At 42.7% G+C, this 21,843-nt stretch overlaps 1 protein-coding gene across 2 annotated transcripts in view; it reads right to left on the reverse strand.

The window, feature by feature from the left end:
- Positions 1-3,927: 3,927 nt before the first annotated feature.
- LIPA (lipase A, lysosomal acid type) overlaps positions 3,928-21,843 on the reverse strand; it is a 41,104-nt gene continuing 23,188 nt past the window's right edge. Inside the window, exons 5-10 of one of the 2 annotated variants that reach the window (XM_006058450.4) lie at positions 20,655-20,764; positions 18,117-18,253; positions 15,860-16,006; positions 14,929-15,000; positions 6,293-6,364; positions 3,928-5,413 (exon numbers count right to left, since the gene is read on the reverse strand). In XM_006058450.4, coding sequence (XP_006058512.4) covers positions 5,180-5,413; positions 6,293-6,364; positions 14,929-15,000; positions 15,860-16,006; positions 18,117-18,253; positions 20,655-20,764 — 772 coding nt within the window. In that variant the 3' untranslated portion in view covers positions 3,928-5,179. Of the gene's footprint in view, positions 5,414-6,292; positions 6,365-14,287; positions 14,679-14,928; positions 15,001-15,859; positions 16,007-18,116; positions 18,254-20,654; positions 20,765-21,843 lie in introns of those variants that run through there. The other variant, XM_044935496.2, reaches the window with a different exon arrangement.

Raw genomic sequence — 21,843 nt, forward strand, 5'->3', positions numbered from 1 at the left:
TTTAACACAATCTTAAAGCTGATTGGTACCAACTCACCACAAGACTGTATAAAGCACCATCTCACAGAAAATATAGAACATGTAATTGGAAAAACCTTTTACCAATGACACAGTTTCTTTTTATGAGTGACCTTTATGATTTTTTTTCTTTCCAAAATTAGGTAAGACTGTCTTGGCAACTATGAAACTGAAATGATTATTCTTAGATATCAGAAATGAGACATGTTGTAACATCTTACAGTGGTAATCCATAAAATTTATAGAAGGGGAAGATAAAGATCACAATCTAACCCCTCATTGTGGAGAAGGCAATGGCAACCCACTCCAGTACTCTTGCCTGGAAAATCCCATGGATGGAGGAGCCTGGTGGGCTGCAGTCCATGGGGCTGCGAAGAGTTGGACACGACTGAGCAACTTCACTTTCCCTTTTCACTTTCATGCATTGGAGAAGGAAATGGCAACCCACTCCAGTGTTCTTGCCTGGAGAATCCCAGGGATGGGGGAGCCTGGTGGGCTGCCGTCTGTGGGGTCGCACAGAGTCGGACACGACTGAAGTGACTTAGCAGCAGCAGCAGCATTATAAAAATGAAGACTCAGTCTCAGAAAAGTGAAGACCAGCCAGGGTTCAATAGGAGGTTACAGCCAAACTGAGAGCAGAACCCTATCAGTGTCAGTTGCAAGATTGACACCTCTACAGGAGGAGTTTAGTTGTGGAGTGGGACATGGACGATGCATTTATAGGGCAGTTTACAAAAGACTCCAAAAACCAAACAGTTTAATTACCAGCACCCAAACAGTAGGGTATGCCAATGATGGACACGGCAGGGGGTGGGCAGTGTTAACTCCCCCAAGAGATTCCTTGACACCCTATTCGACATAGATGCTAATGTGTATTTAGTTTTAAACACTTTATATTTCAATCCATCTGTGTCATGTGTACATGAGTGCTTCTACTGAGATTGCTGGAATTCTCATCAACCTGCTTGAAATATAAAAGCATATAAAACCATCTCCTTTAAGAGGCATACCACTGTCCCTCCCCCATCAAATGGGTTGTTGTAAAGATCAAAGCCTTAGGCTGCTGCTGCTGCTGCTGCTAAGTCGCTTCAGTCGTGTCCAACTCTGTGCGACCCCATGGACTGCAGCCCACCAGGCCCTCTGTCCATGGGATTTTCCAGGCAAGAGTACTGGAGTGGGGTGCCATTGCCTTCTCCGAAAGCCTTATGAGAAGGCTTCAAAACCCAGGAAGGCACAGGGTAAAATACAAAGTATTTGTTGTAATACTATTAAAACAAGTTGACAGAGAAAAACTTTTACTTGCTTAGTTTGAAACAGGCCTTGAAACTTGCACAGTAGAATAAATACTCAATAAATACTCTTGAAAGAATTAGGAAGAAACTTCTTAAAAATCAGTATTATTATAACCTGATGTCTTTCAGGGGTCACATTTTGAAAATCTCTCCATATATTAAAAAAAAATGAGTTACAATTATAGGGTATTTTAAATGTTTACATTTAACAAGTTAACACCTTTCATACCCACAAACACAAAATAATCATTGCTTGAAGATAATGTCAACAGTCTTATTAAGTGTAGCGCCTCCATTCAAACCTTCCCCACTTCCTCCCTCCTATCTGAGTCTCTGACCACTCTTAACTATTAGGCAGATTTTCATTTTTATGTCCCATCTGGGACTCAGTTATTCTTTGAGAACATTTTTCATATATTATGCTTTAGGCAAGAATTAGTTGTAATCTTGGATAGAAATGACCACAGACATGGTTGGTTCAACCAGTCCTCAAATTAACAACTGGCTCCTAAATCCACAAAGTTCTCAGTCTAGTCCAGAAAAGGTGAGGAAGCAAAGCCAAGAGTGCCCCCTTATGGCGAATGAAAAAAAAAATGACTTGATTCTCAATTGTGACTTCACGCACATGCTCATGGGCTTTGCCCAAGCACACACAAGATCTTGGAGTTCCAAGCTGACAGAATACTAACTAGTCTTCTTGCCCTAGAGGTCTCTGGAGATCTTTGTGTTCTGCTCAAAAAAACATGTATCAAACACAGTGGAAAACAACAGAGTCAGAACTCCTCCCAACCTATTACAGGACTTCTCAAGGCACAAGGTCCAACATTGTTCTGTACTGTCAGCCAACGGTGAAACAAGCTACATGAATACAGTAGGGCTGTAAGGATACAAGAGCCTACACGACCACATCAGGAGGAAGAGGCCGACAACAAAGGCAAATGCCCTGTGGCCCCCAACCTTTCTGGCACTGCGGACTGGTTTTCTGGAAGATCATTTTTTCCATAGACTGGGGGTGGGGGGGTGGTTTCAGGATGATTCAAACGCCTTTCATTTATTGTGCGTTTTATTTCTAGTATTATTACATTGTGATACATAATCAAAGATACAACTCACCATAACACAGAGTCAGTGGGAGCCCTGAACTTGTTTTCCTGCGACTAGACAGTCCAATCTGGGGGTGATGGGAGATAGTGGCAGCCGCCCCCTCCAGCATTAGCATCACCGCCCCGGCTCCACCTCAGATCAGCAGCAGGCATTAGATTCTCACAGGAGTGACGCAACCTAGATCGCTCGCATGCACGGTTCATAGTCCCATTGGAGCTTTGACAGGAGATTTGACAGGAGGTGGAGCTCAGCCGGTAATGCGAGTGGTGGGAAACAGCTATAATTACAGATGAGGTTTCGGCTCCCTCACCAATGCTCACCTCTGCTGTGTGGCCAGGTTCCTAACAGGCCACAGGTAGTACTGGTCTGTGGCCTGGGGGGTTAGCGACCCTGGTAAACTCAGCTGTAATAAGAACCACCGTGCAACATCTCCACCTCTGGCTTGGCCCATGTACTGATGAAAAATCCCCAAAGAAAACTTTGGCAAGGAGGTGAAGAGCAAAACGATAAAAGGTGGATTCTATAGAACTTAGGCCCTGTTCCTTCACTCCCATGTTCTGGGGAGTAGCAGAGTTACTCCCCACGAGTTCACCAGGGCATCTGAGGGAGACTCCATGATAGCAACCAAAGAAGGGAAACCAAGTCACCTAAAACCCGGAAGCCATTCTCTGGCCAGCTCTCTCTCACTACTGGTGGGAAACAACAAAAACAGTCATGCTATTTCTGGCCCTATACTTAAGGATCTTCTACCTGGTTGGCAAACCAGTTTGCCTTGGTCAAAGGAGAAAGAAGTGTTCTTTCTTTAGGGGAACATAAGACCAGCAGGAAGAGTGTCATCCTCCTGGGGTCATATATCCTTCCCATCTAGCACAATTTTACTCTTTTCTGTACAATTTTACTTTAGTTGCCATGAAAAATCAGATTCCACTTCAGACTCTCCCAGGAGTTACTTGTGCATCTAATTTCATTCAGCTCAATGACAAAGTCCGCCACTTTTCACACATTCTGTCAGTCCACATATATTTATTGACTCACAAATATTCCAGGCTTTGTGTTAGGTCCTAGGTATACAAAGGTGAGTAAGATAGATCTTAAAGCTCACAGAGTAGTGGGAGAGATCACATTAGACCCCCAAATCTATGTTTTGGGAGCCCTGTGACCTTGCCTCTACTAGCTTCGGTTGCTTCATTTGTTTAAGGAGAGCGGTTGATGGACAGAGCTTGAATCTAGGGTCCCGTCTGCAGCCACTACCTGCAGACGGGGTTAATCAGGGTTTAGTCTCCGCTCACAGCCTCGCTCAGCAGACCCTGAAGATTCCCAAACCATCCCCCCACTCCTTAGGTTTAAGACCACTCTCCTCCCTATGGGAAAGGACCAAAGGTCCACGGGCAGTATCAATGAGGTTTACAAGGAGTAAGGAGGAGCGGGGAGAAAGACAAGAAAGAAAACATAAATCCTGCTGAAAGAAGGAAGTCCAGAATGACTATCAAATAAAGGCGAACTCACACCTGCACACAATGCTTCAGGCCTGGGAGGCTGAGTTTTATTGACAAGTTTAAATAAGATCACTTGAATGTTATAAAGCAGTCTTACGTTGTCTGCACAGATTAACCAATACCAAGTATTGTTTATTATCGCAAAGCAACTCTATCAGAAAACCAGAGCAATTGCCACTGTTCATCTGAGAGCAGTGCAAGGAAACGGGGCTGCGAGAAAAGCAGGTGAATGCGGGTGTCCCGACTAGGGATGCGAATCAGGAGTATGCAAAATCTGGACACATACAAAAGAAAAAAACAACCCCTGAGCTTTACTGAAAACAACCAAGTTCACATTCACACTTCTTCTGTGTGAAAATGAAGTAGGGCACTCCACCTGAGTGGCATCAGGGCTTCTGCTCTACACATGCCATCGCCAGGCTCCAGCAGCTAGTGAAGTGAACACTGCAATTTCAGGAAAAATAGTGCTATCGTGTCTTCATAGGACTCTTCTTCTGAAACAAGTGGCTTTATGGCCTGCCACACAATGAAAAGTTCATGCATATCGGTGGTTAGCTCTACCAGTCAAGTTACTTAAAGTATAGTGGTTGTTGTTGTTGATGAATGTATTTTTTTTATGAATGTAATTTATTTTTGAAGACTCCAGGAAATTATTTCCCTCAGTCTGAGCAATTTAAATATTTGCTAAATAGCAGCTCTCACAATTAGGCTTGATAAAATTCATCATAGGATCATTATAACCAGCACTGCTGAGGTGTCACTGAAGTTGATTTCCTACCTACTACATGAGAACATGAGGAGGTGTCATTTAGGTCTCTAAATACAAGGCCATTCGACCGAGAGCCCTTTAAGGCAAGCAGGTAAGAACTGGGTACTTATTTACTGAGCTTCTTTCAAGTCTGTGTCAGATTATTTACTGATGAACAAGGCATCTTGAAAATTCCAACATGTGTCAATGTGTCCTGTGTTGAGAGTAAAAAGGCAATATAGTACATTCTAAATAGTAAGGATAAATGGAATGGTCATGATCATTTATGAATCAGTGTCATTTTTAGGACTGGTTGAGGCACCAGCTTTGTATTCGGCCATGATTAAATGAAAAAAGCAAATGCATTTCTGATCCTAACTGGAGAGAATCAGGCATCTTCAACAGCATAATTTCCTTGGTTATAAAAATATAAAAGGCCTGGGAAAGGAAAACGAGTATTTTAGAGAAATTAAGCAAACACACTTAACACGACTTGACAGTAAATGTCTCCAGTCTGACGCTCACTGGTACTTCCTCATTAGATTTATAATTTCATTATAGAGTTTCCAAGGGGCATCCAAGCCCCAGATGAAGTCAAGATGCTCCCACTCAGGGATGCGCTTGTGGTACACCAGGTTGGAGATCTGCATCTGTAAGAGGACGACGTCCTTGTCGTCTGCGAGCCAGTCCCGACCTCCGCTCCAGACAGCAGTCCGCACCAGCATGTCTTTCACATTGTAAAGGGGAGGAATACTCTGTAATGAAAACCCACAGCAGGCTCTGTCTCTGTTGTTTTCATTGACAAAAATGCAATCCCCTGAAAACACTGCCTAGAAAATCTGATCCAAGAATAAAAGACCAAATTTTGAAAACTGCTCTCAGGTTACTTTTTAACTACTGCCAGAACAAACAAGAAGACTAACCCAGAAAAAAAGAATACTATAATGACTGCTGGCTATCGAATTGTTACCCTGTGCTGGTAACATCCCTGAGAGGAAGGCATCGTTCTCCCAGGTGGTTGATGCCAAGCTGCAAAACCAAACCAAGTGGTTGGGAAGGGGTTTTGGAGTCATACCCCAAACCTCTCCTCCCTCTGGGGTGTGACACAGTCACAGAAATTCTCTAAGTCTCAGTTTCTTCCGCTTTAATAATAATAATGACATCTATGTCACACGGATATTCTGAGAATTAAATAAGGAAAACATGGGCATAGGGCCTCACACTTTAGACTCCTTAGCACTCAAAAAAAAAGGTCAATTTATTTGTATATGGAAGAAAAGGTTTAGGCAATGTAATGTGGCCAAATACCCACCCCCACCACCCCCACCCCCACCCCCACCCCCACCAGCTACCAATCCTAGGTTTGTCTGACTCTAATATCTGTGCCTGATCACTACCCATGACATATGAGAAAGAGTTGCACATACAGAGCCAGAGAGAGGACAATGTCCAAAGAATGAACCAGGAAGCTTAGGCTGTTCCAGAATTGACCAGGGCAAAACAAAGGCTACCTAGTCAACCCTCCTGGACATTTCCCCAGCACCTGAGCCCAGCCAGAATTCTCATAACTCAGGCTGGCTTCTCTGATGAGTTTTCAGGGCCCATTTAAATTCTAAAAACTTTGAAGACTTTACCTGGTTGTAATGAAAATAATTTTTGGCACTGCTTCCCCAGTCAAAGGCTTGAAACTTGTGCAATTTAACAACCTAGATAGAAGACAATTGGGGGCAGGGGAGAGTTATCTAACACATAAATTTGATTTAACATCATAGGTTGCAAGAGTTAGCCACCTTCCCAGATACCAAATTTATTAGTTCAGTTCAGTCGCTCAGTCGTGTCCGACTCTGCGACCCCATGGACTACAGCATGCCAGGCTTCCCTGTCCATCACCAACTCCCAAGTTTATACTGAAACCCAGTTCACTCTTCATTTCCAAAGTGATTTAAAATAAAATGGCATTATTTTTTTCTCCATTCCTAAATGACTCAGTTTCACACTGTATGATTGGAAAGTAGCTATTACATGACACAATAAAGCAGCTACTCCTATGTGCTGTAAATGATACTGGATCAACAGTGCATCCACTGGATAAACTTTATGATGATGTTCTTACTGAAATTTGAATCTTAAACTTTTCTAAAGTGTTAACTATCTTACTTGGGAAAGGAATACATATTACAAATAATATATAGATTAATATACATTTATACATGATTAATGTATATTTATATGGGTAATCGCAGAAGGCAATGGCACCCCACTCTAGTACTCTTGCCTGGAAAGTCCCATGGACGGGAGAGCCTGGTGGGCTGCAGTCCATGGGGTCGCTGAAGGTCAGACATGACTGAGTGACTTCATTTTCACTTTTCACTTTCCACTTTCATGCATTGGAGAAGGAAATGGCAAACCACTCCAGTGTTTTTGCCTGGAGAGTCCCAGGGAAGGCGGAGCCTGGTGGACTGCCGTCTATGGGGTTGCACAGAGTCGGACACGACTGAAGCAACTTAGCAATATATGGGTAAATATATTTATATTAGTATGTAAATATATTAATTGTATTAGCAAACATATATAGCCTAATATTAACACGATATACTTATATTAATATGTTAATATATTTATATATAATTACATACAATTTCCATCATATTTCCTATATCCATTCTATTTGATTAGTCATATTACTTAACATTTTAATAATTTTATTTAATATTTTTCTTGAGTACCAGTACCAGTATAATCACCAAACTGTACTGCACACCAGAACATTTCTAACCACTTGAGGATACTGGAGCCATGAAATGATGCTGTATATGAAATTTAAATGTATGCTTATTTTGAAGAGCATGATATAAAAATATTAATAAAAAGTCACTTATTCATAAATTTTGAAATAATGCAAATTCATACTTCCTCTAGATCCCCCAATTAAAAACATGTGGAGAAACAAATTCGAAATGGGTGAACTAAATGAATTGGAAACTGTTCACGTTTTGGCCAGAGGGTGGCGCCTGCTGCTGCTGCTGCTGAGTCGCTTCAGTCGTGTCCGACTCTGTGCGACCCCAGAGACGGCAGCCCGCCGGGCTCCGCCGTCCCTGGGATTCTCCAGGCAAGAACACTGGAGTGGGTTGCCATTTCCTTCTCCAAATAGTAAATGGAAAAAATCTAGACATTTTTGCCAAACTGCTTTTGATTTATGAGAATACTGGAATGGGTAGCCATTCCCTTCTGCAAGGGATCTTCCTGACCCAGGAACTGAACCTGGGTCTCCTGCATTACACGCAGGTTCTTCACCATCTGAGCCACCAGGGAAACCCCAGGAGAAGTTTTCAGCTCTTATCAACTGCATAAAATTCTACTGTTTCACGCAACAGAAAACAATGTGAGATGAGGTACTACAGGGGCAACATTTAGCATCTGCTTTTGTCATCACAAATGACAGATATTAATATCTGAAGCACATTTAACAAGCAGAATAAGACATGAATTTACAGCACTCGTTAGTACATCTGTTCCCCAATCTAATTGTCAGTGAAAATATACGAATGCAAGTTGTTCTGCCCCTGGAGACAGACATCAGTCTGTCCCTTCCTCACATACGTCTTGAAAGGGCATTTCAGAAGATGGGAAATGTGAAGATTATTTATAGTAACAAAAATCTATTAATAAGCTAACATTCAATGACAGAGACTTAGTTAAATATATCATATTGCAATATACACATAGTATGCCACTGTTGTGAATGGATATATAATAAAATAGAAAGAGAAAACTGTTTATAAACAATATTAAGTGGAGAAAGGTCAGAAAATAAAACTGAACAGCACTATGGTTATACTCAGGGTCAACCTTTCTAAAGTACCATGCTGCTGCTAAGTCACTTCAGTCGTGTCCGACTCTGTGCGACCCCAGAGATGGCAGCCCACCAGGCTCCCCCGTCCCTGGGATTCTCCAGGCAAGAGTGGGTTGCCATTTCCTTCTCCAATGCATGAAAGTGAAAAGTGAAAGTGAAGTCACTCAGTCGTGTCCGACTCTTAGCGACCCCATGGACTGCAGCCTACCAGGCTCCTCCGTCCATGGGATTTTCCAGGCAAGAGCACTGGAGTGGGGTGCCATTGTACATATCTACAAGTCTTAAAGATATACTTATCCTCTGATCATTAAGTCTACCAAGACCATATCCTAAGAAACTCATCTCCCTAAGGTATAAGAACAGATCTCTAATTCAAGAATACTTATTCTAGGATGTTTTATTGCCCAAAAAACACTATCATTGTAATAATAAAAATAATAATAAATTCAAGCAATAAAAAGCTGTTCTCAGTTACAAATATTTCTAAGTGTAGTTACTGACCTGGAAAAGTATTTTTGACTATGGCACAGACTGTTGTTTGTGCCCCCAGGACCCAATCTTGCCTTCTTCCTTTCAGTAATAAAATTTCTAGGTTTTTTGCTAAGCACCTAGCTGCCAGAGTAGGAATGACATCCCTCATGGGCTTCCTTCCTGTGGGCTGAAACTGCCATGAATGTGACCCAGTTTCAACCAGATGAAGAGGCCAGTGCCCTGGAGATGGTGAGCTACACTGCAGGGGGCACCGGGTCCCTGCAGGACTTCCTGGAGCAGTCATTCCTCCCACTCCACAATCATGGGCCACTGATGTCTGGACTGGATTCTGAGGAAGAAAACTATTTAGCTGCTGTATTTTAGAGTCTCTGATACAGCAACTTAGCCTGTACCTAAAGAAATACAATGCTACTTAATTCAATAAAAATAAAATAATTAAAAAGTGCACATAGCATCATTCTTCTTTTGTAATGGAAACAACTATACCAAAAAATTATAAGATTCCATTGAAAGAGTTCAGGACATGCCAACTCAAAACATGTCGCTTTGGCATAATGATCATTTGGAGTTAAAGGCACTTGAAAAACAGCAGATGCAAGGAGGACACTGACCTTCCTTTTTCTTTCTAAAAGAAGACAACAAAACCGGCATGTGAATGAAGCCCTCCCTACATCAGGGGGAAGAAGCGTGCACAACAGCAGAGCCTGAGAGAGGAGGCTGTGGGAATCGACACAAACAGACCTTGTAAAAATCACTCTCATATCCTGTAAGTCTCCTCAGATATTTTATTTTTCCACAACTGCTACTCTTTGTTCAACCTAGTATATTAGCACTTCAGCAGAGTTACTTCTTTGGGTCTTCATTTTTCTTGTGAGGGCTCCCATGAACACAGAAAAAAATCCATATGCTTTACTCCCGTTAATCTGTCCCACAGCAGTCCCAGTCAGAAACCCTAAGAGGGTAAAGGAAAAATTATACCTCCCCTATAATACCCAAATACTAGTAGTAGTTATCATTGGTGGTAGACATACGGGGGATGTATTTTCTTCTTTGTACTCACGTATTTTTGAAAATTTCATAATGAACATATATATGTAATAAAGAATTACTAAATGTATCTTACAGTGTTTTGAAGAGCCTAACTAATGTATATTTCTTAAGCAGCAGGTTTCAAACAATAGAGAACATCAGATCTTACAAGGTACTTATTAAAAAGCAGATCCCAGGGCCATACCCTCAGGAATTCTGATTCCCAACAAGTCTTGGATAGACCCAAGTTATCTTAGAGTGCCCTAAGTAATTCTGAGGGCTTCCAGGGTGGCTCAGATGGTAAAGAATCTGCCTACAATGCAGAAGACCTGGGTTCAATCCCTGGGTCAGAAAGATCCCTTAGAGAAGGGAAAGGCTACCCACTCCAGTATTCTGGCCTGGATAATGCCATGGACAGAGGAGCCTGATGGGCTACAGCCCACTGGGTTGCGAAGAGTCAGACACAACTTAGCAACTAATACACACACTTCTGAATAGCACTGAAAAGATATGTTAGGACCTGCCTTTTTCAAACAGGAGCAAGGACCTGGGCTCTGGGCACAGCCACCAAGGAGATTAGAGATTCTGGAAGAAATCTGCAACACGTGAGGCTTATACTAGAGGATAAGATTTTAAGCTAAATAGTAAAATCCAGTAAAGAACTACGTTTAGAATTATTGAGCAGCAAATGCTAATTACTTAAACAAAAGATTCATTTCAAAAGGTACTATGAATACAATGGCCTTTAAGGGCCAAAAAAAGCAACTATCTTCTTGACAAAGGGATGACACAGGGAGCAGAAGAGCAAAAGGGTAGGGCCACCTTCTGCAGGGAATCTGGACTTCAGAAAGACTCTTGGGGCACATTCCAATGCACTTAGGACCTAAAACCACATGGTCACCCCCGGGTGACCTGAGAGTGCTGCTCGTATCCACAGCCAGCAGCTTCTGACTCCCACCAGCTGTTTGAGAAAAGGGCTAGACAAGAGCAGGAGCCTGGCTTACAGCCCGTCCAAGAGCTCCAGGCAAACCCAGAGGACGGGGAGGCATGCAGCAGGAAAGGCTGAAGGAATGCCAACCTGGGGGGGAAATGGGGGAATCTGACAGCCCTGGCCGCCCCACTCCCAGGGGCTCTGAGAAGCCAGGGCTGGGGGTCCCTGTGCTGTGCTGAATAAGACACAAGGGTGCAGAGCCTGGACGGCTCAGCATATGCTCTGAGCTCAGCTCAGTCATCCTCTGCACAAGGAGCACTGACCTCTGCGATGACAGAAGCTGGGCCTTCCTGAAAAATGTCCATTAGGGTTGAGGGTAAAAATGCTCACGCAGACCAGCAGACGTTGATGGCAGGGCATACAAAGAAAACCACCAACTAAACAGAGATGTGGTTGAGGAGAAAAGCAGGGGCCTGAATGGATACTTAGCAGTGAACATCTGAGGACTTTTGAAGGTTTTAGGACATTACTTCAGAGGTAAGTGTGTGCTCTTCTGCCTGTCCCGAGCTCCCTGCCTTGCAGATGCCTCTCTTCTAAGCCAGACTCTCACACTGAGTCACTGATGCTTAGCACTGGGCCTCATAGTCACCATGGCAATAAAAGCCTCACACAGCATCCTGCCTGGTTTGTAGGGACAAGCCTAGGGGGAGGTGACCCACGGCACTCCCAACAGCCAGGGTTCCCGGGACATGAACGTGCCAGTAATGTCCTGAAGCAACGCGTCCCAAATCCTGTTGAATAGTAGAATCTAATGGGCAGAATTTTTAAACAATATTTAAATTCTCACCACCCGGCACCAAAAGCAGTCCATCCTAAAGGAAATCAACCCTGAATATTCATTGGAAGGACTGATGCTCAAGCTGAAACTCCAATACTTTGACCACCTCATGCGAAAAGACCCTGATGCTGGGCAAGATTGAAGGCAGGAGAAGGGGATGACAGAGGACGAGATGGTTGGATGGCATCACCAACTCAATGGATGTGGGTTTGAGTAGGCTCCAGGAGTGGGTGTTAACAGGGGCCTCTGAGGGGGAGAGAGATGTTGATTGTCTTGACTGTGGTGATACATTTGCAGGTGTATATGGCAAAACAGACTACACTATACACTTTAAATACTGTATGTCACTTATACCTCAATAAAGTTGTTTTTAAAAAACAAAAGTTTAGGCTCTCCAGTCCGAATGAATTGGAATCTCTAGGGATGGAACACAGGAGTCTTTGTGTTTTAAAGCATTGTTGTTATTGTTCAGTCATTAAGTCAGGTCCAACTCTTTGCAACCGCATGGAAAGCAGCATGTCAGGGTTCCCTGTCCTTCACTATCTCCCAGACTTTGTTCAAGCTCAAGTCCACTGAATTGGTGATGCCATCCAACCATTTTATCCTCTGTCGGCCACTTCTCCTCCTGCCCTCAATCTTTCCCAGCATCAGGGTCTTTTTCAATGAACTGGCTCTTCACATCAGATGGCCAGAGTATTGGAGCTTCAGCATTAGTCCTTCCAATGAATATTCAGGGTTGATTTTCTTTACGATTGACTGGCTTGATCTTCTCATTGTCCAAGGGACTTATAGAGTCTTCTCCAGCACCACAGTTCAAAGCATCAATTCTTCAGCAGTCAGCCTGAAGTTGGACCATGTAACTCACATCTGTACATGATTACTGGAAAAATCATAATTTTGACTAGATGGACCATTGTTAGCAAAGTGATGTCTCTGCTTTTTAATATGCTGTCTAGGTTAGTCATAACTTTTTTTCTAAGGAGCAAGCATCTCTTAATTTCGCAGCTGTGGTCACCATCCACAGTGATTCTGGAGCCCAAGAAAATAAAATCTGCCACTGCTTCCACTTTTTCCCTATCTGTTTGCCACGAAGTGATGGGACTGGATGCCAGGATCTTAATTTTTTGAAAGCTGAGTTTTAAGCCGGCTTTTTCACTCTCTTCTTTCACCTTCATCAAGTGGCTCTTTAGTTCCTCTTCACCTTCTGCCATTAGAGTGGTATCATCTGCATGTCTGAGGTTGTTGATATTTCTCCCAGTAATCTTGATTTCAGCTTGTGATTCATCCAATCTGGCATTCGCATGATATACTCTGCATATAAGTTAAATAAGCAGGGTGACAATATACAGCCTTATCATACTCCTTTCCCAATTTGGAACCAGTCTGTTGTTCCATGTCCGATTCTAACTGTTGCCTCTTGACCTGCGTACAGGTTTCTCAGGAGGCAGTTAAGGTGGTCTGGTATTCCATCTCTTGAAGGATTTTCCACAGTTTGTTGTGATTCACACAGTCACACAGTGTACAGTCACTTTAGTGCAGTCAATGAAGTAGAAGTAGATGTTTTTCTGGAACTCCCTTCCTTTTTCTATGATCCAGTGGATGCTAGCAATTTGATCTCTGGTTCTTCTGCCTTTTCTAAATCCAGCTTGTACATCTGGAAGTTCTTGGTTCATGTACTAATGAAGCCTAGCTTGAAGAATTTTGAGCATTACCTTGCTAGGATGTGAAATGAGTGCAGGTTCAAAAGCCTGGACTGTAGTTAATCCAACGTGCAAGTGTGGTCAGTCGTGTCTGACTCTTTGCTACGCCATGCACTGTGGCCTATCAGGCTCCTCTGTCCATGGGATTCTCTGGGCAAGAATACTGCAGTGGGTTGCCATTCATTTCTCCAGGGGATCTTCCCAACCCAGGGATCGAACCTGCATCTCCCACACTGCCAGGTGGATTCTTTACCACTGAGTGGATTAGCTGGTAAACCCAGCTAATCCACTAGCGCTACAACAAACCTGCTCCCCCTTTCTTTTTAAAAACAGTATTTTATTAAAAAGTGTATTTTTAAAGGCAACTCACATGATTCTGATGCAGGCAGTGACTGCCAGATGTTTGGAAACTGCTATCCAAGACACCCCCTGCATCTTGGTTTGGTATTTAAATGGTGAGTTATTTTATATTTAAAAAGAATCTGGGGGAAAAAAATGTACAATTGTACAAGGGGGAAAAAACACGCCCCAAGGTAGAAATAAGTCCTTGACATATTGTCAGGTGGGAAAAAAATGTACAATTGTACAAGGGGGAAAAAACACGCCCCAAGGTAGAAATAAGTCCTTGACATATTGTCAGGTGGGAAAAAAAATCAAGCTATAAGAGTAAGAAGAAAATAAATCAATCTATTTCTATAATTATGATTTCTATCTATATCTTTACTACTTTTTGAAATGACATGCAGCCAGAAACAGTACAATGCAGAGACATTTCATATCCCAGGGTACACATTTTCTCCGTGTGGGATTACAGAATGATACAAGAGAAACATTATTATTAGAGCCATATGTAATTTATACATTTTCTAGAATAAAATGCATATTTTTGTGATATGTGATCATTCAATCAAAAGTCTATATTAAAACTCAGTGACTCTCATTTATATCCATGATTGATTTAGCTGTTCATCCACTGATGTTCCACTGTGTTCATGGGTTAATGCTGAAATGCTCCGTGTGCTTAGCTGCATAGTCGTGTCTGACTCTTTGTGACCCTGTGGACTGTAGCCCACCAGGCTTGTCTGTCCATGGGGATCCTCCAGGCAAGAATACTGAAGTGGGTTGCCATGCCCTCCTCCAGGGGATCTTCCCAACTCAGAGATCGAACCTGTGTCTCCTGCAACAGCAGGCGGATTCTTTACCACTGAGCCACCAGGGGAGCCCTCAGTAGCTATTTGGTGAATTTGCATGTAATGCAGTCTCCCCAAGGAAGGATAACACGGACAACGCTGCCACAGTGAGAAGAGCCCAGGGCACTGGAAGGCAGGCAGCCCAGATGTGTGAGCAGACTTTCTGTTTCTTAAAATGCACAGAACTTTCCAATGCTGATTTTCTACAACCTCCCACCACGCTCCTGAAATGCCTACCTGGAGCCAGTGTATCATGTTTTGCACAGAAGTTCCGGCAGGATTGTGTGTTGCATACACAGCCACTCTAGACTGCAAAATAAATATGTGGATATAAAGAATGAAAATAGCATGAAGGAGGCATTGATATTAAACACAGTTTATACTGGGAAGCATTAAAAACTACAGAGCCATAACCTCAAATACATGAGATTGAGAGCCGGAAAAAATTCTTTGACCACAAGTATTAATACATCCTATAAAAATATGCATAATCACACACACACAAAGGAAATGCAGCAACATTGCAGCCGTGGTGCTTACCAGCTGAGATTACTGGTCATTTCTATTTTCTTCTGCATGTTTTTCTGAATTTCCAAAGTTTTCCATGACAATCATACCCTGCTTTTTATTCATCACAAAAATCAACATCCCTTAAAAATTTCCTTGAGCCTTCACTTCAGAATTTTAAAACTTATTTTCAAACTATAACTCAATAAATTACAAATGTAATTTGTAATTACCATACATCAGCACATTGCTGGCCAAGGGTTTACATTTTATAAAATAAATAAGTAAATGTATATAAATGGGTGTTTGTGTATCAGTGGACATTCCAAAATTTAAACACAGCTAAATGTGTCTATTATTTTAAAGAAAAAATTCCTTAAAAAATATAAATATCAGAATTTAGATGATGAGCAATCTTCTCATTGCATAGTTTTCACACAGGTGCAATGCAGGAAACTGACAAGCACTGGCCAGAGGCTAGCCGCAGATGGTGCTTCAGGCACCTGCCAAGGTGGCTTCTCGTGCCTCTGAAATGAGATTCTTGAGAGCTCGACTGAGGTCACTCCTGCCTCTCCCACATCCTCCAACACAAAGACACATATTCACAGATGAAATAAAACCTCTGAAAGTTTAAAGCAAGTGTTATTGTAAACATACATACCATATTCAAATTTCTCTCATTAAATCCACACAGAACAAAAAAGACATTTCCGCAAAGCTCCTTCAGAATGACATGAGTGCACATATGGGTACTCAGCCACTTCAAAAACGTACTCTGTGGAAAAAATTCTTTGATCCCAAATAAATCCTATAAAATAAAAGAGACTCTCTCAGCATTTCATTATGATGTCCTGGCCTCCATGTCCCGCCTCACAAGCAGACACATGCCACCTATCTCCTAGAGGGACTCAGACAAGAGCAACCAGTAGTCATTCAAACCAGGATTCCTGGGTGATACGCTTACTAAGGCAACAGCAGATGTTAACACGTGTGAAAGTCTCAAATGCAAAAATGAAGGCAGCGAATCAAATAGGTCCACAGAAGGCTTTTACAGAGGGAAAGGGCCTGAATGATCCCTCATCCCAGGGCCATCCCCAGAAGGTTTCATCTGACGTTGATAGATGGCTAGTGACTTCTGAGAAAGAGATGAAACTGTAACTGGTCAGCAATGTGTTCCCTTAGAACACATATGTCTAATCCAATTCTACTGGCCAGTGTTCCAAATCCTGCCCACTCCTTTTGGAGGCTTTTTAATACTTGATATAAAATTTACCATTTGAACCATTTTTCAGTGTTCAGTTCTGCATCAGTACATTCACAGTGTTGTGTGACCATCACCACTATCTATCGGTCTTCAGAATTCTTTCAGCGTCTCGGACTGAAACTCTGTACCCATTAAGCAATAACGCCCCCTGCCTCCTCTGTCAGCATGCCGTTTTTATAAAGCTTTATGAGAACACAGCTGAGCTTATCTCTTTACACGCTGTCTTACATGATAATGGCAGAGTTCGGTGGTTGCAATGGCAATGATGTGACCCATAAAGCCAAAAATATTTACAGAAAATGTTTGCTGACTCTTTTGTGTACAGCAGGCCTGATCAATGGCCCCTGGGCCTGAGCTCAAGTATTTCTGGGGTAATCACCATGCCTTCCAGGCAGATCTTCACAGATGTACGTACCATGAAACAGGAAAAAGATCTTCCTTATAGTGAACTCAAATTATCTCCTTATAATTTACACTTTTGCTAATGTCTATCCAGAAGGATAAGCAAATCGGCTACCCACTCCAGTATTCTGGCCTGGAGAATTCCATGGACTCTATAGTCCATGGAAAAATTCAAATGCTTATAAAGGCAGTTTTATGGGTTGAATTGTGTCCCTTCCCCAAAAGACATTCCTTTTATCTCACTATGTGACATATTTGGAAATAGGGTCTTTATCAAGGTACTCAAGTTACACAGTTGGATACTGTCTACGTTAAAAAAATATGTTTCTCTCTGGACCTATACAGGTATGTAAATTCACCCACAAGGTCCATAGGAAAAGTCCCCAAACTGAGCACCATGAGGAAAGTACTAGGAGAAGCCTTGGTAGTTGAAGGTACTTTGTAATCTCTAATTGTTTATAATGAAAACTGAAGCTTCTATTATTCAAGGTATTTAAAATAAATCTGGTTAGAGGGGCCCATGTCTTATCTGCCTGTCTGACCACTGGTACAGAGAATCTGGATTCTGAGGTCAGAGGAGGGTCTGTATGTCCTGTGAACATACTTCTTAAATGGCCAAGAGATATGTATACATTAAGGGTATATTCCTGTATGGGGTTTCAAATGTGTGTGTATAAATGTATCATGTCCAGAATATAGATAGTGCATCTGGCCTCAGCTGGTTCTCAACTTCTCATAAAAATTACTGCCTCCCTGAGTACAGCTTGGGGGCTTCACACATTGATCTCTGATGACGTTATCAGCCCGTGCATAGGGGCCATATAATAAAATATAATAGGAACTGTGTCTTTAGATCACCAGCAGTGCGGCCAAGGTCAGGCACGTGGAAACTCCCATCTCCCATTTCCTGCCTATTCCTCTATGCACAAGGGCCATCCAATGGATTAGAGGGCAACTTCAAGGAGGTTTAGCTGCCTTTCTCCTGGTCTTCCTCGTGCTCTCTTTCTTGGCAGGTAGGGTGCTGCACTGATATGTTAACCATGAGAACAGGAGGCTCCAGTGTAGAGTTAAGGATATGTTCCCTGACTCCCTAGGATCTGGAAGTAGGGGTGAAGCAGGGAAGAAAAATCATGGAAGGAAGGAAACCCGCTACTCCACTGGTGGGGAGGACGACACATTCTTCCACTAAGATTCTTCAGCACCAAAGGAAATCTGTGAAGGAAGGGAGTGGGGGTGGGGTGGGTCCAAATACCTTGAGAAAAAGTTCTGGAATTTGTGCTAATTTAACTACAGGACCAGTCATGAACTCGGTTGAAGCCACAGGAGCCAGGGCAAAAAACATTTTAATCTTTTTGGCCAGCTCGGGGATCCGTGAAAACGCTATAAAACCTGTGAGAACAAAAGGAAAAGAACAGAATTCCATCTTCCAGGACTTCCCTCTGCAAATGCAAGGGTGGGTGTGCATGTTGCCCTCTAGTGGCAACTTGAGAACCATGCAAATAATAGTGAAAGTCGTTCAGGTTCAGTTGTGCCCGACTCTTTGCGTCCCCATGGACTATAGAGTCCATGGAATTCTCCAGGCCAGAATTCTGGAGTGGGTAGCCGATCCCTTCTCCAGGGATCTTCCCAACTCAGGGACCAAACCCAGGTCTCCCACATTGGGCTTCCCTGGTAGCTCAGCTGGTAAAGAATCCGCCTGAAATGCAGGAGACCCCGGTTCAATTCCTGGGTAGGGAAGATCTGCTGGAGAAGGGATAGGCTGCCCACTCCAGTATTCTTGGGCTTCCCTGGTGGCTCAACTGGTAAAGAATCTGCCCGCAATGCGGGACACCTGGGTTTGATCCCTGGGCTGGGAAGATACCCCGGAGATGGGAATGGCTACCCACTCCAGTATTCTGGCCTGGAGAATTCCTTGGACTGTATGGTCCATGGGGTCGCAAAGAGTTGGACATGACTGAGTGACTTTCACTTTCACTAGATACTGAGTATAGTTCCCTGTGCTATACAGTAGGTCCTTGTTGATTATCTATGCAAGCGATGCCAGGGAGCAAAACTCTAGAAATGAGGGCCTCTGAAAGCCTATGTAGCTTCCCAGGTGGCACAGTGGTAAAGAATCTGCCTGCCAACGCAAGAGACTCCAGAGACACGGGTTCAGTCCCTGGGTTGGGAAGATCCCCTGGAGAACGGAATGGCTACCTACCAACTCCAGTATTCTAGCCTGGAAAATTCCATGGTCAGAGGAGCCTGGAGGGCTTACAGTCCCATGGGGTTGCTAAGATTTGGACACGACTGAGCACACATGCACACACAGACGCCTACGTGTGCACACACTGAGTTTGGTTAAATCAGTAAATCAAGTATTTGTTAAGTGCCTGTTTCGATTTTCAACCTAGATATACACTGGAAGAAATCCAAGTTGCTAGAACCAGGAGATGTTTCCCATTCCTTTATGATGTAAGCCAGAGATTGAAGACTGTAATTCCTAATAGCTCCACCCCTGGTCCCCATCCCTTCATCACTAAGAATGATATACAAAGGTATTCAAACAATCACCATGGACTCAAAAGGAACTTACACATTTAGAATCCTCTAGCTCTAAAATATCTTTTAGCTTCCTCTTGGGTCACTTCTTGCCTTAAACTTGGCCCCAGAATGTCAACTTTGAAAGCAGTGGAGCAAAGGACACAAATAAACAAGTCAAGGAAGAAGGAATATAGATGAAAAAGTGGTTAAGTCCATTAATAAGAAGGGCAGTTATGTCCGTGTCACTTTTTGCTTGAAGGCTCTCAAGCTGGCTAAGAGTGGAGGGGTGGTAATGAGAGCAAGGCTACTTGACCACATATCTGGAGACACTTTAAAGTATTTTTACCTTTCATATCATAGTTTTCTTCTAGAAAAGTATTCTAAGGAGACTGTGTAATAGGAACACAAAGATATTAGTCATAACTTACCCTTAAAGAGGGAATTAAACCAATTATGACACAGGTCTCTAGTCCCTACTCAGGGGAACTCATTTGCTCAAATTATGGGCAATTCTTTTTTTCTTGAAACTTTGCTAAATTTTGTTTCTGTTACAATGAACACATATTACTTTTATCATCAGCATAAATTAAAAATGCTTGTCACTTTTAAAACCTGTAAATAAAGCATATTATGGCATCCTTATAATCAGCTTTAGTCTACTTCATTTAAAAATCAGCATATTTCCTTGTTTTCTTTATAAAAGCTCCTACATTTATACCACTTCTTGTTGTCTATCTACCCTCTCACATCCCCATAGCATGTAACTGGGAAGATATGTAATATGCGTGTGTGTGCGTGCTCAGTCGTGTCCTACTCAGTGGCCCCCTGGACTGTAGCCCGCCAGGCTCCTCTGTCATGGAATTTTCCAGGCAAGAATACTGGAGCGGGTTGCCATTTCCTCCTCCAGGGGACCTTCCTGACTCGAAGGCACATCTCCTGTGCCTCCTGTTTCTCCTGCACTGGCGGGTGGATTCCCCACCATTAGCGCTACCTGGGAAGCCCCGTAGGAGGCTGTGGCTTACATGAATTCCTTCAGTCAAGGCAGCCATATACAGCACGTTTACCTACTTATGTTTAAGTCTGAAGTTCCAGAGAAGACTCGGTTTTACAAAAATTCTTTGCCCTTTTCACTATTTCTGCTTGGCATTAAAAAACAAACATAAAACTCCATCTGCACTAATCATTTTTTAATATTTCACTTTTAAGGGCAAACACAAATTCTGTAACAAGACATTTTATCCACCTTCCGTGTTTACTATATACATACCTATTGTGGTACCTTGAGAATGGCCCACATAATACAGTTGTTCTTGGCCCGTTTTATTCAGAATGAAGTTAATTGAAGCTGGTAGGTCATAATTCGCCATCTCATCAAAACTGTAATCCAAAAAAAAGGAAACCTTTCATGGAGACATTGCACACAAACACAACAGCATGCAAATAACAAGCGTGTGGGTCTGATGAGTCATTACAAGCTGAACACAGCTGGGTACACCAGCCCTGAGTGCAGACAACTGAACATCACCGGATTGCAGAAGCCTCTCTGGGCTTCTTGATAACCATGCCTCCTGAAAATAACCGCTTTCCCCACTTTTCAGAGTGTGATCCATTTTTGAAATTTTCTATGAATGGGGTCAAACAGTGTGCATCTTTCTGCATCAGACTTCATCTCTGCCATCGCATACAGCTGTCGGTTGGCGACTGTGTCCATACATCACACTGTATTTGTCCATTCACAGCTGATGGGCATTTGGGAGTTTGCAACTTTTTGCTATTACAAATAATGTAACAACAAATATATTCCTGGACAGGCCTTTGGTAAAAAGCTCTCATTCTTGTGTTTTACGGCCTTGGGGAGGTTCTGGTATTACAAATGGGAAGCGAGCCCGAAGGAGTCCCTGGTGCTGACTTTCTCCAACACCTGGTTTGGGGACATAGCCCTGAGCCTGTGTGCACGCACGCTGTTACCACCACTCCCAACGTGTCAGGCTCTCTGCCAGTCTCTCCAGCTTGCATCTTCTCTGTTAAGCCCCCAGTGACCTTACAAGATAGGTATTTATTATCCCCATTTTACAGACACAGAGCATGCCACATGCATGCCTAATGTCATGCAGTGATTAACTGGTCCAGCTGGAATTAAAGAGAGAAGAGAACTTCTGGAAATAAGAAAAGTGAACACTTGGAGGACATGTTTATGAAGGAAAGGAGAAGGTTATGGAACACAACTTACTCAGCAGAACCCACACCGCCAGGAATGCCAAAATAACTAAAAACTCCTTACTGAATCTAATCCTTCAATGTAACCATTTATTTATAATTTACCTTACTGCTATTTATTAAATTCCTCATATTTGGAGTACACGTTTATGAAGGAAGGGAGAAGGTTAAGGGTAGAACCTTCCATAAACCATCAGTTTCTTGTCATATGGTTTTGAATTCCCCTTCTAGCCTAGCCT

Source organism: Bubalus bubalis, chromosome 23, assembly GCF_019923935.1.
Source record: "Bubalus bubalis isolate 160015118507 breed Murrah chromosome 23, NDDB_SH_1, whole genome shotgun sequence".
Lineage (NCBI taxonomy): Eukaryota > Metazoa > Chordata > Mammalia > Artiodactyla > Bovidae > Bubalus > Bubalus bubalis.